Here is a 22,536-nt window from a genome sequence, read left to right as displayed (position 1 = left end):
CATTCCATCGGTAAGCCCTTTCAGTACTTTATTTTTGTTAGTGTATTTTTCACTTCTAAAGTTGCCATTTGTTTCTTCCTGATATCTTATATTTCTTTGCCAAGACTTTGTTTCTTTGCTGAAACTTTGTATTTCTTTAAAAATTTGCATCAAGCTTGTTCATAATTTCTTAGTAAAGCATTTTAACAATGTATACATTGAAGTATTTGGGAAATAACTAATATGTATGCCTTCACATATATGCTCACATTTACTGATTGTCTTATTTTAATTGAAATGGTTTTTATTATTATGGTATGATGTTATTTTTGATGAAATCCTTTATATTTGTAGTATTGTGTTATAAAACTCTATATATTATTTAATACCCCTCCCCCTTTTATCTGAAGCAGATTTTTTCTGAAACTGCTTTTGGGGTGAAAACCAAAAGGGGCAGCACCACTGTGTTACTCCTGAGTGTGTGGAAATTCCAGTTCCATAATCAACCTCCACTGATTGTTGGGGAGGAGCCTCTAGTGGATGTTGCACAAGAGTGAAAGTTTAGACTCTCCTCTGTGCTTTGCTGATACCACACTGGCTTAGAAGTTTCCTGCTTTTCAGCTGGTCCCCAGTGACACTGCAAACACTGCGGTGGGAGTGGAGGTGGGCATGTTAGCTCTGGGCAGTGGTTTAAGTTCTGATTCTCCAGTAGGTGTCCCCTGCCACCACCCCAGTGGGGAGGTATAGGGTTAGGGACACCTCTTGATCACTGTGTGGATGTTCAACTCCAGGCGTCCCCCTTTCTCTCCACTGACACGGTGGAGGAAGGAGGCCTTATTCCTGTCCAGTGGGTATGAATGTCCTGGCTCTCAACCTAGCCTTCTGTATATCATCCTGTCCGTGGGGAGAGGGGGTGTCTGGGTTCTCTTTAGCCTTTGCTGTGGGGTATGGGATTTGCCTTCAAGAGGTTGGTTATTATCTTAACAGTTTTCTGTCTTGCTGGCCTGCCACTTTCCCCCTCTTTTGGTTAGAGACAGCAGGCATTTCTTGGGCTCTTTTTGTTGTGTACCTGTTAGTGTTTCTGGATTGTTGGCTTCTTTAGCACCTCTTCTGTTTACGAATCAGAAAGCAAACCTAGGGAATTTATGCTTTTTTATTCTTCAGCGCCTGAGGCTCTAGTTGGTCTGCCACTTCTGTCTACTTTTTAATGCCTTCTTGTGTTTGTCTTATGTGTCATGTTCAAGGTTTATAGCTATACTGAGTTAAAATGTAGGGAAAGGTTCATCTCTCCTCCATTGTGTCTGGAGGTAGAAGCCTGCAGTTTGTTTTGAAGACTTTTTTCCCCCTGAATATATAGTTCTGGGTTGATTTGTTTGTTGTTTTTTTTTTTTAAGATTTTATTTATTTGAGAGAGAGAGAGCGTGAGCAGGGTGAGGGGCAGAGAGAGAAGCAGACTCCCTGCTGAGCAGGGAGCCCGATGTGGGGCTCCATCCTGGGACTCCGGGATCATGACCTGAGCCAAAGGCAGGTGCTTAACCAACTGAGCCACCCAGGTGCCCCTTGATGTGTTTTTGAGTATTTAAAAGAGGTTCTTGCATTGTTTCCTGTCTTCCATCGTTTCTGATGAGAAGTCAGGTGTATTAGTATCATTATTCCTATGTGTATAATGTTTTGATTATTCTCTGGGTGCTTTCAGGATTTTCTTTTTATCTTTGGTTTTCAGCAGTCTGACTATGATGTGCCTAGGTGTGATTTTCTTTGTATTCTTCCTGCTTGGGGTTTGCAGAGCTTCTTAAACTGTAAGTTGATGTTTTTCACCAAGTTTGTATAAAGTTTGACCTTTATTTCTTATTCTTTTTCTGTCCCATTTTCTCTTTCCTCTGCAACTCCAATTACATTCATGTTAATACATTTGGTATTGTCCCACAGGTTACTGAGGCTCTGTTAATTTCTTTTTCAGTAATTTAATTTCTCAGAATGGATAAATGATTCATTTATTTTCAACATCACTGACCTTTTTTTCTGTCCTATCCGATCTCTTGTTAAACCTATCAATTGACATTTTTATTTAAATTATTTTAATTCATAGTTGCAGAATTTGCATTAGGTTTTCACATTGCAATTTTTATGTCTCTTTTATTATGCTACTCTTCGTTGTGACCAGCTTTTTCTGTATATTGTTGAAAATGTTTCTAATAATTGCTTTAAAGTCTTTGTGCATCTTGTCATTTTTTTATTTGAGTAATTTTTTCTTCCTTCTGGGTCCCATTTTCTTGTTTTGGTTTTTAACATGTCTAGGAATTTTTATTGTATACTGCACATTTTAGGAGGTAGATTATAGATTCTGGATTCTTACCTTATCCTGTTCAATGGCACATTTTGTTCTGGGAGGCTTTTATGATGGCTAGACTTACACTCCAATCTACATCATCTCAGCCATTGACATGATGGATCTCTGCTGGGTTTCTTCAGCAGTTCAGGTGTTGCTTTTCCTGAGCTGCTCAGAGTCCTTCTGTGAAGGTACATGTTAGGGGTATAAGGAAAATCTGAGAGTTTATTCTAATCTGGGGGCTCCCTTCTCTGTGGTTCCCTCCCTTCAAGGTTTCCCCTCAGTTTCCAATCTCCATAGCCCTGAGAACTTCATCTGTCTTTTCACATCAGTATGACTGAAGCGTATGTGAGGTCTGGTTCCAGTCTCCCCCTTTCCATGCACATGAGGAAATGTCCGTAGCTAACATTTGTTTCAACACAGATCTTAGCCAGCAATGTTTTCTTCCAAGCATCAGATGTCCTTCCATTCCATTTTGCTTTTGGTTATTCACAAGTGACTTCTAGTAGTTAGGCTTTATATTTTATTCAGATTTTACAAATTTTATTTTCAAAGAAGTTACTTTGATATTAGTCTGTCTGCCATTCACTACCCAGTAAATAAATTTGAAGGTTTTTTTCTGCGTGAGAGTTGTTCTTTTAAGGTATATTTTACATACAATATAAGTCCTTCTAAAGACAGGTACAGTTGAATGTTTTGAGAAGTATGTACAGTCATGTATATAACTATCATCATAATCAAAATATAGAATGTTTCCTTCATCCCAGAATGTTCATGACCCTTTATGTTCTATCCCCTCCTAACACTCTAGTTCCTGGCAGTCACTGATCTGTTGTTCTTCCTGTAGTTTTGCCTTTTCTAGATTGATATATAAATGGAATCATAGAGTATGAAATCTTTTCTGTCTGGCTTTTGTACTTAGCATAGTGGTTTTGAGATTCATCCATTCAGCAGCTGAAAGTTTTCTTCCTCTGTGTGGCTATTATTTATAAAGCTGCTATGAACATTTATGCAACATAATATATCTTTTTATGTTTCTTATGGAAATAATTAGAACTGAAATTGCTGATTTCTTGGAAAGTGTGTGTCTAACTTTGGAAGACAGTTTGACAGTTTCTTCAAAAGGGTCTGCATACTTTTCCCTTTCTACCGGTAAGATTCCATTTGCGCTCCATTTTTCTAGGTCTGGTTATTGTCAGTGTTTCTAAGTTTCAGCCATTCTGGTTGGTGTTTAATGATATTTCATTGTGGGTTTGATTTTGTATTTCCTGATGAGTAGTGAAATTGAACATCTTTATATACTTACTTGCCATTTTATATCCACTGTGAGTTGTCTACTCAAATCTTTTGCGTCTACCCCCCATGTTCCAATTGATTTGTCTTATTACTATTGAGTGAAAAGAGTTTTTTTTTTTTTTTAAGATTTTATTTATTTATTTGAGAGAGAATGAGAGAGAGCACAAGAGGGAAGAGGGTCAGAGGGAGAAGCAGACTCCCTGCCGAGCAGGGAGCCCGATGTGGGACTCGATCCCGGGACTCCAGGATCATGACCTGAGCTGAAGGCAGTCGCTTAACCGACCGAGCCACCCAGGCGCCCTGAAAAGAGTTTTTTATATATTCTACATAGAAATCATTTATTAGAGATGTATTTTTAAAGTATTTTTGCCTAGTTGCATCTTGCTTTCATTTTTTTTAGTGCTTTTTGATGAGCAGAGGGTTTAATTTTTTTTTTTAAAGATTTTATTTATTTGACAGAGACACAGAGAGAGAGGGAACACAAGCAGGGGGAGTGGGAGAGGGAGAAGCAGGCTTCCCGCCGAGCAGGGAGCCCGATATGGGACACAGAGGGTTTAATTTTGATGAAGTATGTCATTTGTCAATTTTCAGATATTTTAAGGATTATGCTTGGTATGCCTTATATAAAAATACTATTGCATATTCCAAGGTTACCTTAAGGTTATTTATTCATTTTATAGTTAAATTATGTGTATGGGGTGAGAATACAAGGTATAAGGTTCAAGGTTCTTTGATTTCCATGTGGATATTCAGTTGTTCCAGCATCATTCTAAAAGGCTATTGTTCCCCTGAATTATCTTGACTACTGGTCAAAAATAAATAACATAAAAGATATTTTTCAAAATTATGAGTTCATATTGATATTTTTCAATTTAATTCAGTAGTAGTTCTTTATATCTTTAAAAATTTTTATTCCCCTATCCAATCTATAATTGTATCATTTCTTTTAAATGTAGTTAATTTTTCCTGTAATTGTAAAAGTTAAAGAAAAAGGAAAATTGTTTATTTTGTGCATGAATTTAAGAGAAATCCAAATGGGGTGCCTGGTGGCTCAGTTGAAGCAGCATGTGACTCTTGATCTCGGGATCATGGGTTGGGCATAGAGATTTCTAAAAAAAAAATTTAAAAAGTTTAAAAATCAAAATAAACACCCAAAGCTAGTAGATCAATAATGAGATTTAATATTTTCATTGCTTTTTGCTATCATCCTTTGAACCCATGAGTGGTGTACAACATATTTGAGTTATTTGTTATGATTATATAAATACTTGATATATAATTCAGTTGCTACAAGCATTTTAGTTTATGTTAATATTTTTACTGATATTTATGTGATCTTAATGTTTGCCAGCGTGCTTACTTGCTGAGTAGCATTTTGTCAGTGGACAGTAATGGAAGTCTGCTCTGTCACTTCTCTGTGAGCTAGGTGGGGAACAGTTTGGTCTCCAAAGTCAGGTATGAGAGTTTTATTCATCCAGAATCTGGTTCACCTGTATTGACTGTGTGGATATATTTACTAAATTTTTATAAATATAACTTCTGTTTGGATGACCTTATTCTATTGGCTTATTGTTTGTAAGAATAGATGGTTTTTATACTACCGTTGGAATCTTGTGAAGGTGGGCATCCTCCTTGTAAAGGTTTTAAATGTGGGTTAGGGGCATCTGGGTTGCTCAGTCGGTTCAGTGGTAGACTCAAGTGATTTTGGCTCAGGTCATGATCTCAGCTGGCTGAGGTCCTGGGTTTGAGCCCCACATTGGGCACTGTACTCAGTGGGGAGGCTGCTTGAGTTTTCTTTCTCCCTCTTCCCCGCCAACCATGCACTCGTCACCCTCTTTCTCTCTCTCAAATAAATAAATCTTTAAAAAAGATAAATGTGGGCTAAATCTAATAATTGACCTCAAAATTTGGACCAAACGGCATGCAGATATAGCTGTTCTTAAGTTTTTAAAGGACAGGATTTAAATGCATCCAGTTAACTGTAATCATATTATGTTTGTGTTTACCTGTACTGACATAAAAGCTTTTAAATTCTTTCTTTTAGAAGTTTTAAACTCTTTTCTTAGCAGTGTTGTCTTGCTAACTGTAGTATCATGTTAATCTTACGTTTAACTTAAAATGTCTCAGTTTTCAAATATTCTAATTTTCAAACAATCATTGTAATAATGTGATTGATAATGTGTACTACTTCACTTTGTGCTCTTAGTAATAACCAAGTAATAGACGGTTTATGTGGTAGTTATATGTATTCTTTTCCTTCCTCCTTTCTTTCCTTTTTTTTTTGGCTAGGGACGAATATCTTAGAATTAGATTTACAGTGCATTCATCCATATTATTCTCTCAGCTAATATCTTAATATGCTGCAGGTTACTGGAGATGAATGAGAAATTTTAATTCACTGGGGCGCCTGGGTGGCTCAGTTGTTAAGCATCTGCCTTTGGCTCAGGTCATGATCCCAGGGTCCTGGGATCGAGCCCCGCATCCGGCTCTCTGCTCGGCGGGAAGCCTGCTTCTCCCTCTCCCATTCCCCCTGCTTGTGTTCCCTCTCTCACTGTCTCTCTCTCTCTGTCAAATAAATAAATAAAATCTTAAGAAAAAAAATTTTAATCCACTGATAGAAACACATCACGTATAGAATAGTAGTATTTATATAGAATTTCATGTGAGAAATAAAAGGGCAAATATTAGACCTTACAAGTTTAGTTTTCACCTTAAATTCTCTTAATTTTCTTTTTTTTTAAAAAGATTTTATTTATTTATTTATTTGACACAGAGAGAGAGATAGCGAGAGCAGGAACACAGCAGGGGGAGTGGGAGAAAGGGAGAAGCAGGCTTCCCGCTGAGCAGGGAGCCCGACGCGGGGCTCGATCCCAGGACCCCGGGATCATGACCTGAGCCGAAGGCATAGATGCTTTACAACTAAGCCACCCAGGTGCCCCTAAAATTCTCTTAATTTTCTAAAAAACTTTTTATTGAAGTATGATACATACAGAGCAAAATGTACTTATTATAAGTGTACATTTCTATGAACACCCTTAAATAAGATCAATGTGCAAAAACTGAGATTAGTTCAAGAAATGAATAATAGCACCCCAGGATTCTGTTCCTTTTGGTCACTACTTCTAACTCCCTAGAGGCAAGCATTATCATTACTACTAACATCATAAATTAGTCTTGTCTGTTTTTGTACTTCATATAATTGGACTCATACAGGTACTGTTTTCTCTTTTCACATGCCATTATGTTGCTGAGATTCACCAAATGCTAATTGTAATTGTCATTCATTTATTCTCATTGATAGATTGTAGTATTCTGTTGTCAGAATACTGGGATTTACCCATTTTACTGTTGGGCATTGGGGCTTTTCAATTTGAAAATATTATAAATTGTGTTTTATGAACATTATAGTGTATTTCTTTTGATAGTCAGTGAGGATTAATATTTTATGGAATTCACATCCCAAAGTGGCTACCTTCTCCTGAGAGTGAGGATGTAACTGAGACAAACTATTCAGTGTGTTAATGGAATTTGCATTAATTACCCATATCTAGCTAATTATGAACTCCTCCAGTTCAATTCCTCTTTCACTTCCTGGCTTTGTAAGGGAGGGCAAGGAATTCAATCTCTCTGTGCCTCATTTGTAAAATGAGCAGTAATGGTATCCACGTAAAATGGTGGTTTGTTAGACTTGAATAAGGTCATTCTTGTAAAGTGGTTGACCTGGTTGCTGGGAAATAATGTTCACTAAATCCTGCATGTTAAATATGTTTTATTGGCCCATTTTATGTCTTCCCTAAATTATGTGCTTCTATAAAGTGTCATTGTCTATTTTTAAGTTGTACTCATTTTTATAATTTATAACCTTTTATATATTCGAGATACTAGACATTTGTAATTCAAATTGCAGGTTATTTAAAAAAATTTTTTTGTCATTTGATTTTCTCTGAGATATGCATGGTTTTTCACCATATAAAAGTTTAAAGGTTTTATGTAGTCAAATTTATTCATGTTTTTATTTATGGTTATGTTAAAGATTATAGCGATTATGGTTATTTGTTTAGGATTTCTGATTTATGTATGTTGTTATCAACTAGAGAATTTACTATTTCCTTGATGCAATAGATAGAGGGCACATTTGTGTACTGAGAATGCTTGACTCAGAAATGCTTATGTTAGGAGACTTTCTCTTAGGTTTTGCTGCTTCATTACTAGGATGGAGTTTAAAATATTTACCCTATTTAATAGTTTTGAGTAAAGAAGACACTGTGTAATGTAAGTATAATAGAAAAATTTTCTTAAAAATACAAATACTGATTTGGCAGAGAACAAACCACTATGTGAAATGTGGTAGATGTGAGCTATTGCTATATAATAAATTACCATAAATTTAATGGCTTAAAGCAGCCCCCATTTATGAGGTCATACTTCTCTAGGTCAGAGGTTTGGGCAGGCTCAACTGTGTTCTTTGTTAAGGGTCTTAAAGATGTCTACCAGCCTGGGTGCTTATCCAAAGGCCCTGGGGAAGAATCCTCATCAAAGTTCATTTAGGTGAGGGTAGAATTCTGTTCTGTGCAGTTGCAATACTGAGGTCACCATTTCTTTATTGGCCATTTGCCAGTTGGCCAGCCTTACTTGAGGTTGCTGTCAGCTCCTAGAGGCCACTCCTGGACCTTGCATGTGGCTCCTTTTGTCTTCAAAGATAGCAGTGATGTATTGAATCATTCCCTTGTTTTGAATTTCTCTGACTTTCCTTTCTCCTACCAGCTGGAGAAGACTTTCTGCTTTTAAAGGAATTGTGTAATTTGAATAGACTAATCTCTCCCTTGATTAATTCAGCATCAGTTGAATAGCAGCTTTAATAACATCTGCAAAAAATCCATTTGCCATGTAATATAATCTGTGGCATGATATTTCATCATATTTTTTTTTTTTTTACAAGTCTCTGGATTAGGGGTGGACATGTTGGGGGTAAAGGTGGGGAGTACAGGCGTTTTAGGAGTCTACCTGCCACAGTCCCATATTGAGGAGATTGGACCTGATCCAGAAGTATCAGGGACTCCCTTAGAAAGACCATTGTGTCAAAGAGGTTACTGCCTATGTTCTCCTCTAGGATTTTGATGGATTTCTGTCTTACATTGAGGTCTTTCATCCATTTAGAGTTTATCTTTGTGTATGGTGTAAGAAAATAGTCGAGTTTCATTCTTCTGTATATAGCTGTCCAATTTTCCCAGCACCATTTATTGAAGAGGCTGTCTCTTTTCCATTGGATATTTTTTTCCTGCTTTGTCGAAGATTAATTGACCATAGAGTTGAGGGTCCATATCTGGGCTCTCTATTCTGTTCCATTGATCTATGTGTCTGTTTTTGTGGAGGTACCATGCTGTCTTGGTGATCACAGCTTTGTAACATAGCTTTAAATCAGGCAACGTGATGGCCCCAGCTTTGTTTTTCTTTTTCAACATTTCCTCGGCGATTCGGGGTCTTTTCTGGTTCCAAACAAATTTTAGGAGTGTTTGTTCCAGCTATTTGAAAAATGTTGATGGTATTTTGATAGGGATTGCATTGAAAGTGTAGATTGCTCTGGGCAGCATAGACATTTTTATAATGTTTATTCTTCCAAACCATGAGCAGGGAATATTTTTCCATCTTTTTGTGTTTTCTTCAATTTCTTTCATAAGTGTTCTGTAGTTTCTAGGGCCTTTACCTCTTTGGTTAGGTTAATTCCGAGGTATCTTATGGTTTTTGGTGCTATTGTAAATGGAATCAATTCCCTAATTTCTCTTTCTACAGTTCCATTGTTAGTGTATAGTTCTAGTAATCGGCCACAGCAACTTCTTTCAAGACATGTCTCCAAAGGCAAGGGAAACAAAGGCGAAAATGAACTTTTGGGACTTCATCAAGATAAAAAGCTTTTGCACAGCAAAGGAAACAGTCAACAAAACTAAGAGGCAGCCCACAGAATGGCATAAGATATTTGCAAATGACACTACAGATGAAGGGCTGGTATCCAAGATCTATAAAGAACTTCTCAAACTCAACACCCAAAAAACAAATAATCAAATCAAAAAATGGGCAGAAGACATGAACAGATACTTCTTTAAAGAAGACATATGAATGGCTAACAGACACATGAAGAAATAGCATCACCCAAAAAACAAATAATCAAATCAGAAAATGGGCAGAAGACATGAACAGACACTTCTCTATAGAAGACATACGAATGGCTAACAGATACATGAAAAAATGTTCAGCATCATTAGCCATCAGGGAAATTCAAATCAAAACCACATTGAGATACCACCTTACACCAGTTAGAATGGCAAAAATTAACAAGGCAGGAAACAACAAATGTTGGAGAGGATGTGGAGAAAGGGGAACCCTCTTACACTGTTGGTGGGAATGCACTTGGTACAGTCACTATGGAAAACAGTGTGAAGGGTCCTCAAAAAGTTAGAAATAGAACTACCCTATGACCCAGGAATCGCAGTACTGGGTATTTACCCCAAAGACACAGATGTAGTGAAAAGAAGGGGCACATGCACCCCAATGTTCATAGCAGCAATGTCCGCAATAGCCAAACTGTGGAAGGAGCCAAGATGCCCTTCACCAGATGAATGGATAAAGAAGATGTGGTTCATTTATACAATGGAATATGACTCAGCCATCAGAAAGGATGAATACCCAACTCATCAACATGGATGGGACTGGAGGAGATGATGCTAAGTGAAATAAGTCAAGCAGAGAAAGACAATTATCATATGGTTTCACTTATTTGTGGAACATAAGGAATACCATGGAGGACATTAGGAGAAGGAAGGGAAAAATGAAGGGGGGGAATCGGAGGGAGAGATGAACCATGAGAGACTGTGGACTCTGGGAAACAAACTGAGGGTTCTAGAGGGGAGGGGGGTGGGGGGGATGAGTTAGCCTGGTGATGGGTATTAAGGAGGGCACGTATTGCATGGAGCCCTGCATGTTAAATGCGGACAGTGAATCATGGAACACTACATCAAAAACGAATGAAGTATTGTATGGTGACTAACATAACATAATTAAAGAAAAATTTTTTTAAATTAAAAAATGAGTAAAAATAAAAGACCTTTGTGATAGCAGTGAGGAAGATGGGTCAGAAAGGGAAGATACTGGTGGGAGAAAAAAACTCATTCACAGCACTATTTTGATTTTGTAATGTTATTTAATTTTACTTGTTTTAGCAGATGTTTTGGTCAGCAATATATGTTTGTTAGTGTACAAAGCAGAATAATTAACTGGGCCAGAACAGCAACAACAAATCACTCATCAAGATACTCATGACTTTAAGCCAATTTATATATAAAAATTTTTGGTAGATTGATTTTTATTTCAATCAGTTCTATTTTAAGCATATTTTTTCTAAAGCAAACACTAATTCTTTTGATAGAGACTTTAACACCCAAATCTCATGAATGACATCTTCTTAAACACAGTTTTAGGGTGGGTTTACTTCCTGAGATGTCTAATCTCATGCAGTATATGTTGGTTCTTACTTGCTTCAGTTTTTAAATCTAGCTTCATTTATTTTTATCCTTTGGTCTTGAGTTTTGCATTTTTCAAGCTGTATTTTTTTCATAACCAAATTTGCCACATCTCAAAGATTTTGACATGTTTCTTATTCAATTTTTTAAAAAATATATGTTTTTTTCTTTTGATTTAAAAGAAATCTGCTTTAGATAGAAGGGAATTTTAAATTTTTCTAGTGGATAGATTTTGAGTTTATGTTGTAAATTCATAATTATTAATGTATTAGGTTTAGGAAATACCTGCTTTTTTGAATATGGCCTAGGGAATATTTGATTTTTTGAATTTGTGGACTTTTTTTATGGTTATATGTATAGTGAATTAAAAGTAATTCTGAAAAATAAAAAGAATTCGCTGTACGTTTGAATAGGAGGATATATATTCTCTGGTTTTGGATTATGGAGATCTGTGTATCTATGTGTAAGTTTGAATCATACTTGATCACTGTTATTTCATATCTATATCTTTATTTCTGAGAGCTCTATTAAAGTCTGATTTATTCATGTACGTATTTCTACTCAGTTTTACTTTATATGTCAAGGAAATTCATATGAGGTATGTAAACTTTAATGACTGTTTCTTGTTCTGTTGGAATTTTTTAACATAAAACTTATTTTATTGTGAACTTTATCTTTGCCCTATTCACCACTTTTTGGTTTGGATCCAATTTTCTTTGGTATAGCTGCTTTCTTTTTGATAGCATTTGTTGGTGCTTTTCCCTTCAGCTCTTATTTTTGAATTTGCTGTGTCACTGTGCCTCATGCACATATACGTACATATACACCCATACATACGTGTACATGTGTGCATATGTACAAACATACATAAATAAAATGTGTGTGTATATATATTTAGCATGTGTGTGTGCACATGTATAAAGTATATTTTGCACATTTTGAAAGTTACTGTTTTTTTTAATAGGGAATTTAACCTGTTTATGTTTATTATCCATGGACTTCAATGTAAACTTAGCAGGTATTAAAATTTTAGCTTCAAATAATTTTTTTGTCGACCTTGGAAGATAGTTTTTTTTTTGTTTTGTTTTTTGCATTGAATATTGCTAATGAGAAGTAATGACTGATTCTCCTTTCTTTGTAGCTGGCTTGTTTTCTTTTGTGAAGCTACTGGAATTTTTCCTTTTCTTCATTATCTTAAAATTTTGCCAGTGTTTCTAGGTGTGAGACATTTTAATCTGAAGTGGGTATTTTCTGATTAGAGAGGCAATGTGGCAGATATTAAGAGTAGGTGCTTTTGTAGTGATACAAAGATTAGTGTACAGAGAGAAAGACTCCTCTGACTCCCCTACCTGTTCAATAAAATTATGCTTAGTACTTGTTAGCTCTTATTATTAGGTACTTTCATAATATTTTTTAGAATAATTTCTCTGGTTATAATCCTTCTATTTTCTCTCCTTCTGGTACTCTTGCTTAAAGAGACACTGGATTTTGTGGATCAGTTTTCCATGTCATTTTTCTTGTTTTTCTTACTTTCTGTCCTCATTCTTTATTCTGCCTTGAGCATTCTGGGAGAATCCCAGCTGACTGATAAGAAAAGTTTGGGAAAGGTTAAAAAGTTTGGTATATGGAAATCCTATAATATTATCTGATATTTCTTTGAGCACTTAGCCGATAGCCATAGTTGATACAGAATAAATACTTCATAATTAATTGGACGAACTTTGGAATAGCCTCAAACTTTTTGTTATTGTTTCATAACTCATCTTTAACCTTAATCTCTGAAATTTTGTTGATTCTGCTTTGTTTTGTATTGCAGATTTATTTTGAGAGAACCTTCCTTATTTCAGTCTAGTGAAATAAAAGTTTTGGAAGTTCCTCAAACTTATTCTTTTTTTTTTTTTTTTTTTAAAGATTTTATTTACTTATTTGACAGAGAGAGCAAAAGAGCACAAGCAGGGGGAGCAGCAGAGGGAGAGGAAGAAGCAGGCCCCCTTCCGAGCAGGGAGCCTGATGTGGGACTTGATCTCAGGACCCTGGGATCATGACCTGAGCCAAAGGCAGATGCTTAACCATCTGAGCCACCCAGGCGCCCCCCCTCAAACTTATTCTTAACAGTAGTTGGCAATATGAACTCTAATTGAGAGTTTTTTCTTGGATGTGCTCTTGGACAGTTGTCAAGATATAACACTTTTTTTCCTCTACCTCTCTTTTTCTTTTTGTTAATGTTTAAAAAAAAATAAAATGCTATTTAGGGGTTTTAAATACTGATTCAAATAAATTGTTTAGTTGGTAAACTACTTAAGAGCTATTTACTTTACCTCCCTCTCCCCAAATGTTAATTAGCTTTGTAATTGTTAACTTAGTTTATAATTTGTTTCATTTCTAATATGTGTTGTACAGGAATGCTGATGTTAGAGAAGTTCCCTGTGGAAATCTATTCTTTCATAATTTCTACAATTTTACAAATGCTTTTATTTCGTTCAGAAAGATCTATTCCAGTCTATATATTGAGTATACATTTTCTTTCAATGCCAAATGTCTTTCATTAGCTATGTAACTATAACAGATGGGCTTGAAATGTTCACTTAAATGCAGTTAGTATTTTATTTCCTTTCCTTTATTCCCTGTATCTTTATATGTTATTGTAAATTGGTATGTTGGATACATTCCAGTACTTCTTATAGTAGTTTAGCTAATGTCACGTAATATTTTCCATTGCAAATGTGATTAAGAGAACATGTTGATGTCTTTAAAATGATATAGACATTGGGAAAAGGATCAATTTAAATTATTTTGTTTCCTTATTATGCACTTAAATAAAAGTCATTATATTTTATTTGCCAAAATTTTTAGTGCAAAAAGCTTCTGTACAACTTGCCATATGCTAAAAAATAATGGAGATTCTAGATTTCAACAGTTTAGCTGAAATTATTTTGTTATGTTAATGAGTTAATGTAAAAACTTTTTAGTGATCAGTTGGACATACAATGCACTTTCCTCCTTAAGCATTTTCTTGGTCTTTTCAGTATGACTCAAGGATACTCAGACTACTTAGATGTTACACATGTTGTTAATTCTGGGTTGTGTTACTGTTGGTGGGAATGCAAGCTGGTACAGCCACTCTGGAAAACAGTATGGAGGTTCCTCAAAAAGTTGGAAATAGAGCCACCATAAGATCCAGCAATTGCACTACTGGGTATTTACCCCCAAGATACAAATGTAGGGACCCGAAGGGGTACATGCACCCCGATGTTTATAGCAGCAATGTCCAAAATAGCCAAACTGTGAAAAGAGCAAGATGTCCATCGACAGATGAATGGATAAAGAAGCAGTGGTATATATATGCAATGGAATATTATGCAGCCATCAAAAGGAATGAAATCTTGCCATTTGTAAAGATGTGGATGGAACTGGAGGGTATTACACTGAGCGAAATAAGTCACTCAGAGAAAGACATGTATCCTTTGACCTCACTGATATGAGGAATTCTTAATCTCAGGAAACAAACTGAGGGTTGCTGGAATGGTGGGGGGTGGGAGGGATGGGGTGGCTGGGTGATAGACATTGGGGAAGGTATATGCCATGTGTGCTGTGAATTGTGTAAGATTGTTGAATCACAGAGCTGTACCTCTGAAACGAATAATACATTATATGTTTAAAAAAAAAAAAGATAGCAGGAGGAGAAGAATGAAGGTGGTGAAATCAGAGGGGGAGACAAACCATGAGAGACTATGGACTCTGAAAAACAAACTGAGGGTTCTAGAGGGGAGGGGGTGGGGGGATGGGTTAGCCTGGTGATGGGTATTAAGGAGGGCACGTTCTGCGTGGAGCACTGGGTGTTATACGCAAACAATGAATCATGGAATACTACATCAAAAACTAATGATGTATGGTGATTAACATAACATAATAATAAAAATAAATTCTGGGTTGTGTTAATACACTAAACGTATTTAGAGACCCTGAGACGTCATAACATAAAAATAATAATCAGAAAAAGCTGGTTATTACCCTTTATAAAGAGAAATCTTTTCTTTTGTCTTTTTAATGATGTGGCACCCATAAGTACAAAAAGAGAAGTGAAATGTTTATTAGTCTTTGAACTTGTGGACATTATAGACAACAGAAATGCCACAGATACAACTAGTGTTTATGAGTCACCTAGACGCTATAGTGGTCTATTGACAGTACTCAAAATGTGTAGAAGACTCATAAAGAGATACTAAACTTTCTTACATTGGTTCAATGCCATGGCCTGATGGAAGAATTTGATGGTATCTTATATAAAATGTTGGAATTAATTATAATTTAAAAACTATTGTAGGCGCACCTGGGTGGCTCAGTCCTTAAGCTTCTGCCTTCAGCTCGGGTCATGATCTTGGGGCCCTGGGATCGAGCCCCACATCCGGCTGCCTGCTCAGAGGGGAGTCTGCTTCTCCCTCTCCCACTCCCCCTGCTTGTGTTCCCTCTCTCGCTGTGTCTCTCTCTGTCAAACAAATAAATAAATAATAAAAACTATTGTATTCTTTGATAGACTAGCAGAATATAGAATGAGTATGTTAGCCTGTGAAGATCTTCTTGGGGCGCCTGGGTGGCTCAGTCTGTTAAGTGTCTGACTTCGGCTCAGGTCATGATCTCAGGGTCCTGGGATTGAGCTCTGCATCGGGCTCTCTGCTCAGTGGGGGAGTCTGCTTCTCTTTCTCTCCCTCTTCCTCCTCTCTGCGCTCCCCTCATGCTGTCTCTCTCTCCTAATAAATGAATAAAATCTTTTTAAAAAAGATCTTCTTAGTAATGTTAGCAACTTCTCTCAGGAGGGCCAGTTTTACCACATATTGTCCCATTTGGCTTCTGTTGTTTCAATTATGCTTTCATGAACCGCACTTAACAATGAGATTACCAACAGTGACGTCCATTTAGTACATATAAATATGAACACCTGTTTATTAGGGCTTTCTGTGTCAAGTGGCGTTCACAGTGCTGCAGATACAAAGATAGCAGAATATGTGCCTGTCCTCAAGGATCCAGGACTAGGGTGAAAAGACAAGTAAATAATTCTTATGCAGCGGCACGAACGCTAAAACAGAAGCCGACACAAGATAGACAGCTAAGCATCTGCAGAAGAGAGATTTTATAATGTACGATGCAGGCTATCTGGCAAAAGACCCACAAAGAAAGTGATACCCAGAATGACCTTGGGAGGTTGAGGGAGAGTTTATTAATTATTCTTAGGGAAGGCTGAGTAAGTACAGGTCACATTGTAGGCAATTTGTATTGACTTCTTACACCTTTAGTTGCCCTGCCCTTCCCCTGTGTTTGTATTGGAACTTCCTCCTCTGCTTTTACCAGTAGCAAGAGAGTAGAGGCAGGTTGAAATAGGGAAAGGAGATACTCAGATGATGTAATTTTTCTTCCCATTCACAGTTTTTATTAAGAAACTTGAAACTAATTGCTGCAGGGAAATGTGTAGATTTGTAGGCATACCTTTAATCCTAGGATCGTCCCTTATTAACTTACTCTATGATTGAGTGTGGTTTATTTCACACTTATTTTTAGGTAGGGTGAAAATAGTAAGGTTTTGTAAACAGTATAGATTCATTTTAAATAGTTTGTTGGTGGGATTTAAAATGTGTTGAAATAACCCACAACTAGATACCTGCCCTTTCAACCATATTACTAATTTAAAAAGTTTTTAGTTGTTTTTGGCAAAAGTCAGAAGAAGAAAGTGAAATGCTCACTTTCTAAACTTGAATGGATGAACCTGTATTATACCAAGCACTCAACTGAGTACTTTAGATTTTCTTATTTTTAATGGATCCTTTATTTAGTATTATGGAGGTTTAAATTGTTTTGTTAGTAGTGCACACATATTTTTTAAATATCTTCCTAGCCCCACATTTGAATGCTCCTTTTCCAGGTCTTATAAAGAGATTTCTTTCCCATTTGCCCCCTTTCAGCGATGTGCATTTTGTAAGCACCTTGGAGCCACTATTAAATGCTGTGAAGAGAAATGCACCCAGATGTACCATTATCCTTGTGCTGCGGGAGCTGGTACCTTTCAGGACTTTCGGAACTTCTTCCTTCTGTGTCCAGAGCACATCGACCAAGCTCCCGAAAGATGTAAGTTTACTATAGACCTACTTTTTAAACATTTATCAGTGTACTTACTTCAAATAACTAATATTGTAAACTCCCTAAATGTTATTTTGCTTGTATTAAAAGGTAAAATTATATAATCTTGATAATCTAAGGGATCTTTGCCAGAGGTCCTCGGGGGGGAATCTGTATTACCAGTATCACTGAAGTTAAATACCAAAGGTATTTCCTTGAAATTTCAAAGACAGTTTGCATGTTTTAAATTCTTATTAAAAAAATTTTTTTAAACCACTGTAGAAGGAAATACTGAGTATAAAGTATTTTAGTATGTACTATAAAGTCATTTAAAAAGTTAAACAGTATTCAATGTCTTCTACACCAAAATGCCATCCAGTTAGAGAATTAGAAGATGATTCACTCAGGTGTTATTTCAGGGTGTACATTAATAGGGTCAGCAAACACTTTTGAAATTCTTGGTAATTGTATAGCCCTGATAATCATAATAGAAATCTCTGTTAGTGCTTCTTCTTGATTTATCTATCTTGGTTACCTATAATCCTCAGTTGTGCTTTTTTCCTTTCTTTTCTAAACAGTATTTTATAATTACATGAAAATATTTAAATGTTTGAAATTTGTTAAACAGAAAATTATAACTCTTTCCTATCTTTAATGAGATCTTGCCTTTTTCTTAGTATATGGATTTCCAATGAGCATGTATACTTGGGATTTTTTCCCCCCTGGTAAATTGAATTTCCAGTCTCATTGTGAAATCTCTGTGATGCTTTATTCAGTCTTTTTTATGTTACCTGTTAGTTACCTTAGTGTTAGCTTTTATCTGTATCTTAGCAATATTGATGAAAGCTTTTTCAAAAAAATCTTTTCCAGCTCTGTGAAACATAAATATAGCTACCTCGGGCTTAAACTTAAATAGTCTCAAATACAGTTAGATTGTATAATCTCAGTACCATAATTTCATCTTCAGTTAAAATTATTTTTGTTTACATGTATAATCATGTTGTCCTTAATCACTATACAGACAGAAATTATAGGTAGGGCAGACTGAAATGTGAGATTGTATTTAGGTGAATAAGGGATTTAAAGTTTAAAATATGTTCACGATTCCATATTTAAATCTGGGAGAAAAAGAACATTCATGCAGAGCATCTGTCATGGGTGTTATGTATTTTAAGACCTCATGTAGTGAATTACTTCACACAGGTGCACCAACTGTGATGTCGGTGATCAGAGTTGATTATGTTCTGGGTGGTATAATGCACTTTGCCAGTCAAATAAAACAACTGTATGTGTATTTAAGAATCTGAATTTTATTCAGTGTTTTGTACTTAATCATACTTCAGACCTCAGTAAACAACAAACAGACTTTTCTGGGACCACATTTCTAATATTAGATGTTTTGTTATTTAATGGCCATCCTACTTTTTACTGCAGACTGTGTTCTAATAGTCTCATTTATTGTACAGACCATAGTAGACATTGTGTAAAGTCATGAACTGTAAGGACTGAGAGGAGATGAGCTGCTCTCACCACACGTACAATGAGAGGTCTGTGTTGGCACACAGAGCTAAAAGATACACTGAAATTATTGGCACTGTGCCTTGTTCCAAACAGATTTATGGAGACTCATAAAAATACACGAATAGTAGGATAAAATAAAACTAAAAATACGCAAGGAAATTTGGCCATGGGAAAATAAGGATACTATAAATATGAAGATAACAGTGACACTAGTATTTTGGGAAATAAATGCATACTTTTTAGACCTAAGCCACAAACTTGGCTTCAGAGCTCTCCAGCAATCAACACAAAGAAGGGAATATGAACAGTGACCTGATTCATAGTAATGGCAAAAGAATTCACTTTATACCAAGACTATACATACATTATACACTGTAGCAAAACAAATCCCACAGGGCAATTTCTTATAACAGCCCTCAAAATAAGCCAGTGGTATGAAACCAAAGCCCAGTTGAGTAAATTCTATTCCTCTAGGATCTTAACCAGTGCAGCGTATATACACAGCTTTCTGACCGTCTGTCTTAATCCAAGGATATAGAGAATATCGCAGGTAGAATGTATTGTAGTAATTTACAAGATTATGCAATAGTCTTCATAAAATCTTTCCTACATATTTTTAGCTGTCCTAATTGTGTGTTGTAGCACAAGGTACTTACTATTTTTAAAAAATGGGGCTTAAATACCAGTGTTACTATGAGGGTTAAATGACAATTAATGGAAACCGTGTCGCATTTTACTTTGTGTATATGAACTGCTTTACAAAATGGTAGCTATTCCGGCTCTTACCTAAGACCCGAATCATATGTATACATTGCATGTAATTCTTCATGCTGTTGGCTACATGTAGAGCAATATGCTTGATAGTTAGCTGAGTTAGGAGTTAGATTGACATCTTTTTATGAAAGTTGAATAAAAAAATAAACCTCATTAGAAAGAAATCCCATCCAAGAGAGAACCTATGAGCAAGGCCAAGATTTTCATCAGAAAACAATTTTAGGGAGCTTTGTCATAGGTAAATGCTGGTCCTGGCTTCATCATTATTTTCATGATGGTGCAAGTATACACTAACCTTGTCTAGGAATTTTACACTAAATACCATCTTGGAGACATAGCCAGATACACTTACTGAGTAGTATTTTGCCTCTCAGGGAAAGCCAAATGGCAAGGAGCCAACCATGCAAGGTCAGAGGAAAGAACATTCCAGAAAGAGTGAACAACTACTGTACCAGTCTTGAGGAATGGGCCTGGCAAGATTGTGGAATGACAGCCAGTCACTGTGCCTGGAATATAGTGTCTCCTAGGTGGACAGTAGAGACATCGGAGTGAACAAAGACTAGACCACCTAAGTCTTGTGAACAAGGGAAGGGTTTAGATATTCTGTGTGCAGTGAAAAGTTTCGGAAGGATTCAAGCGTGGGAGTGCTGTATGTCTTTGTTCCCTCCTCTTCCTGGTGTACTCACTCATCATGCAGGCTTAACTTACTTCACTTTCTGGGTTGCCTTTGTATCTCTTGATACCAAGTCCTGCTACTTTCCTGTTACCCTAAATTCTGTCAGTCCCTGAACTTTCTTCCCTCCCTGCCTGCTCTGTGGGCCAGCCTCTCTGGACAACATCCATGATGTAGATTTTCTTGCCAGTGATTGCATTTAGTCCAGCGCAGTGTCCTGCCAGGAGTGGAAGGCACGATGATAGGTGCTGTGCTGTTGATGGAAGTTAGAGCTGTGCGGATGGAGTCCGGCAGCAGTGTGACTTCTGCTGTTCTTCACCAGGGTTTATATTCTCCTGCGTCAGCAGTAGTCTCACCTGTAAGCTTGACCAGTGTCTCGGACACGGTCCCTTCTCATTTAGGCTCAGTGTTCTTGTCTTTTCCTCCATCTCTTCTCTTGTTGCAGCTGCCACAGGATGTGACCTTGTCCGCAGCTGACCCTTCTGTTTTTCCCGCTCTTTTCTTGCTCCTCCTCCATCATTTAGCTTCTTCATTCTATGCCTCTGCTGGCACTTTCCTTCTTCCTTCTGTACATGTGCAGATACTCTTCACCTTATTTGCCCTTCCAGTGGTAGTAAATATCGATTAGTAAAGGGCATGGTCTTTGGAGCCAAATTGGCCTGGATTTAACTCTTGTCTTAAGTTAGCTTTAGCTTTAGTCTTCCACTCAATCTCTTCTGCCTTTTCAACCGCTTAAAGAAAAATTTCACTTCATTGTTTGATTATTGCTTCAAACTTAATATCTCTGTGGGGCATATATGTATGTATATATTCATATACTTATTTCTGACACAACACTTAAGCTATGTAGTAATATCATTTTTTGCATGACCTCCAAAAGGCTGTTTTGGTATTTCTATACTTCTTCCTGATTGAGGAAGTGGTTGGAACCAACCTCATTTCTTGATGTAGTGCTTTTTTTCTATTATTATTTCTACATAATGCATAGTAAATGTTTTTAGACTGAATGTATGTGGATGTTTTTCTTTGTCTAACTTATTACCAGTGATCCATACTAATTGAACAACATGACAGTATTGCCATTAAGGAATTGTTGCAAGCTATCATAGAGGAAGAAGTAATCTTTGCCACAGTGATATACACAGTTATCTTATTGTAGAATGGGCTTTGCTGTATAAAACAGTGCTGTGCAACAGAAATATGATGTGAGCAATATGAGTAATTTAAATCCTTCTAGTAGTCATGTTAAACTTTTTAAAATTACAATTAATTCAAAAAATATATATTTAACCCAGTATATCCAGAATATTAGTATTTCAGCATGTAAGCAATAAAATTTTTGAGATATTTGATGTTATTTTTTTCCTAGTAAAGTTTGGACAGTCACCTTTCAGTTGCCCAGTAGCCACATGTGACTAGTAGCTGCTATGGCAGGTTAATTAGCAGAATAGTAAACTGGAAGATTTCACAGAAGCATTTAGACAGTGTTCCCTGCAAATTACAGTAGAAAGATGAACTGAGTATCTGATAATCAGAGCACAGTATTTGCTTCAGTTTCTGTAAGTTTTGAGGAGAGGCAAAAAATCAAGGATTAGTTTTTAAATGTACATAGTTTGAATGAGTAAATACTGGCACTGTCTCTTAGTATTAAAAAAATTCACCCTATTGTGTTATTTCTTTCAAAATTGAACTGATTTATGACATTTCCATTTTTAAATTAATGCTTTATTTTAAGTGCTGCTCAAAGAATCATTTAAAAGTGATTTTAGAAGTTCTTCATTTAAGATATATTTAATAAGACTTGATCTGTGCTAGGAAATTGAGGATACAAAGTTGAACAAAACAAGGTCCCTACCCTTTAAGGGTTCCGAGTACTATGTTGTAATTACTTGATTATATAACAGTATATTCTCAGTATATGGGGAAAAGGAATATTCAACAAATGGATGGATCTTTAGGTGTGGTAATATTAGATATTCAGGACTGTGTGTGAGCAGAGTTTTGAAGGCCTCTTTGGAAAGAGCTAGGGGCACAGCACCGCAAAGGAACAATATTTCAAGCAGTGGGGAGCAATGTATATGAGCACACGAGCACTGAGCAGCATGTTGTGTGAATGTGCATTGCAAACTGCTTGGTATCATCAGGAATACTGAGTGGCCATGAGATTCTGTAGCAAAGGGAGGTAAAGGGCTTTTTTTTTTTTTCCTTTCCCTTATGCTAGAAAATTTTGATCTTTTTTTTCACGTGAGAAAGGAGTTATTGGTAAACTTTTAAGCAGGGCATAACAGATTCACAGTTTTGAAAACTTGCTCTAGATGTATAGATGATGATTAGGGAAAGGT

The 22,536-nt window shown here is 36.3% G+C and overlaps 1 protein-coding gene across 4 annotated transcripts in view; it reads left to right on the top strand.

The window, feature by feature from the left end:
* Positions 1 to 22,536, top strand: part of KMT2C (lysine methyltransferase 2C) — a 270,536-nt gene that overhangs the window by 130,417 nt on the left and 117,583 nt on the right. For all 4 annotated transcript variants that reach the window (XM_027573958.2, XM_027573955.2, XM_027573957.2 and 1 more), the window contains exon 7: positions 17,073 to 17,235. In XM_027573958.2, the coding sequence (XP_027429759.2) occupies positions 17,073 to 17,235 (163 nt within the window). The remainder of the gene's footprint in view (positions 1 to 17,072; positions 17,236 to 22,536) is intronic.

This window comes from Zalophus californianus, chromosome 12, assembly GCF_009762305.2.
Source record: "Zalophus californianus isolate mZalCal1 chromosome 12, mZalCal1.pri.v2, whole genome shotgun sequence".
NCBI classification, from domain to species: domain Eukaryota; kingdom Metazoa; phylum Chordata; class Mammalia; order Carnivora; family Otariidae; genus Zalophus; species Zalophus californianus.
The sequence above is the reverse complement of the archived record's forward strand: the minus strand, read 5'-3'. Positions and strand labels throughout refer to the sequence as shown.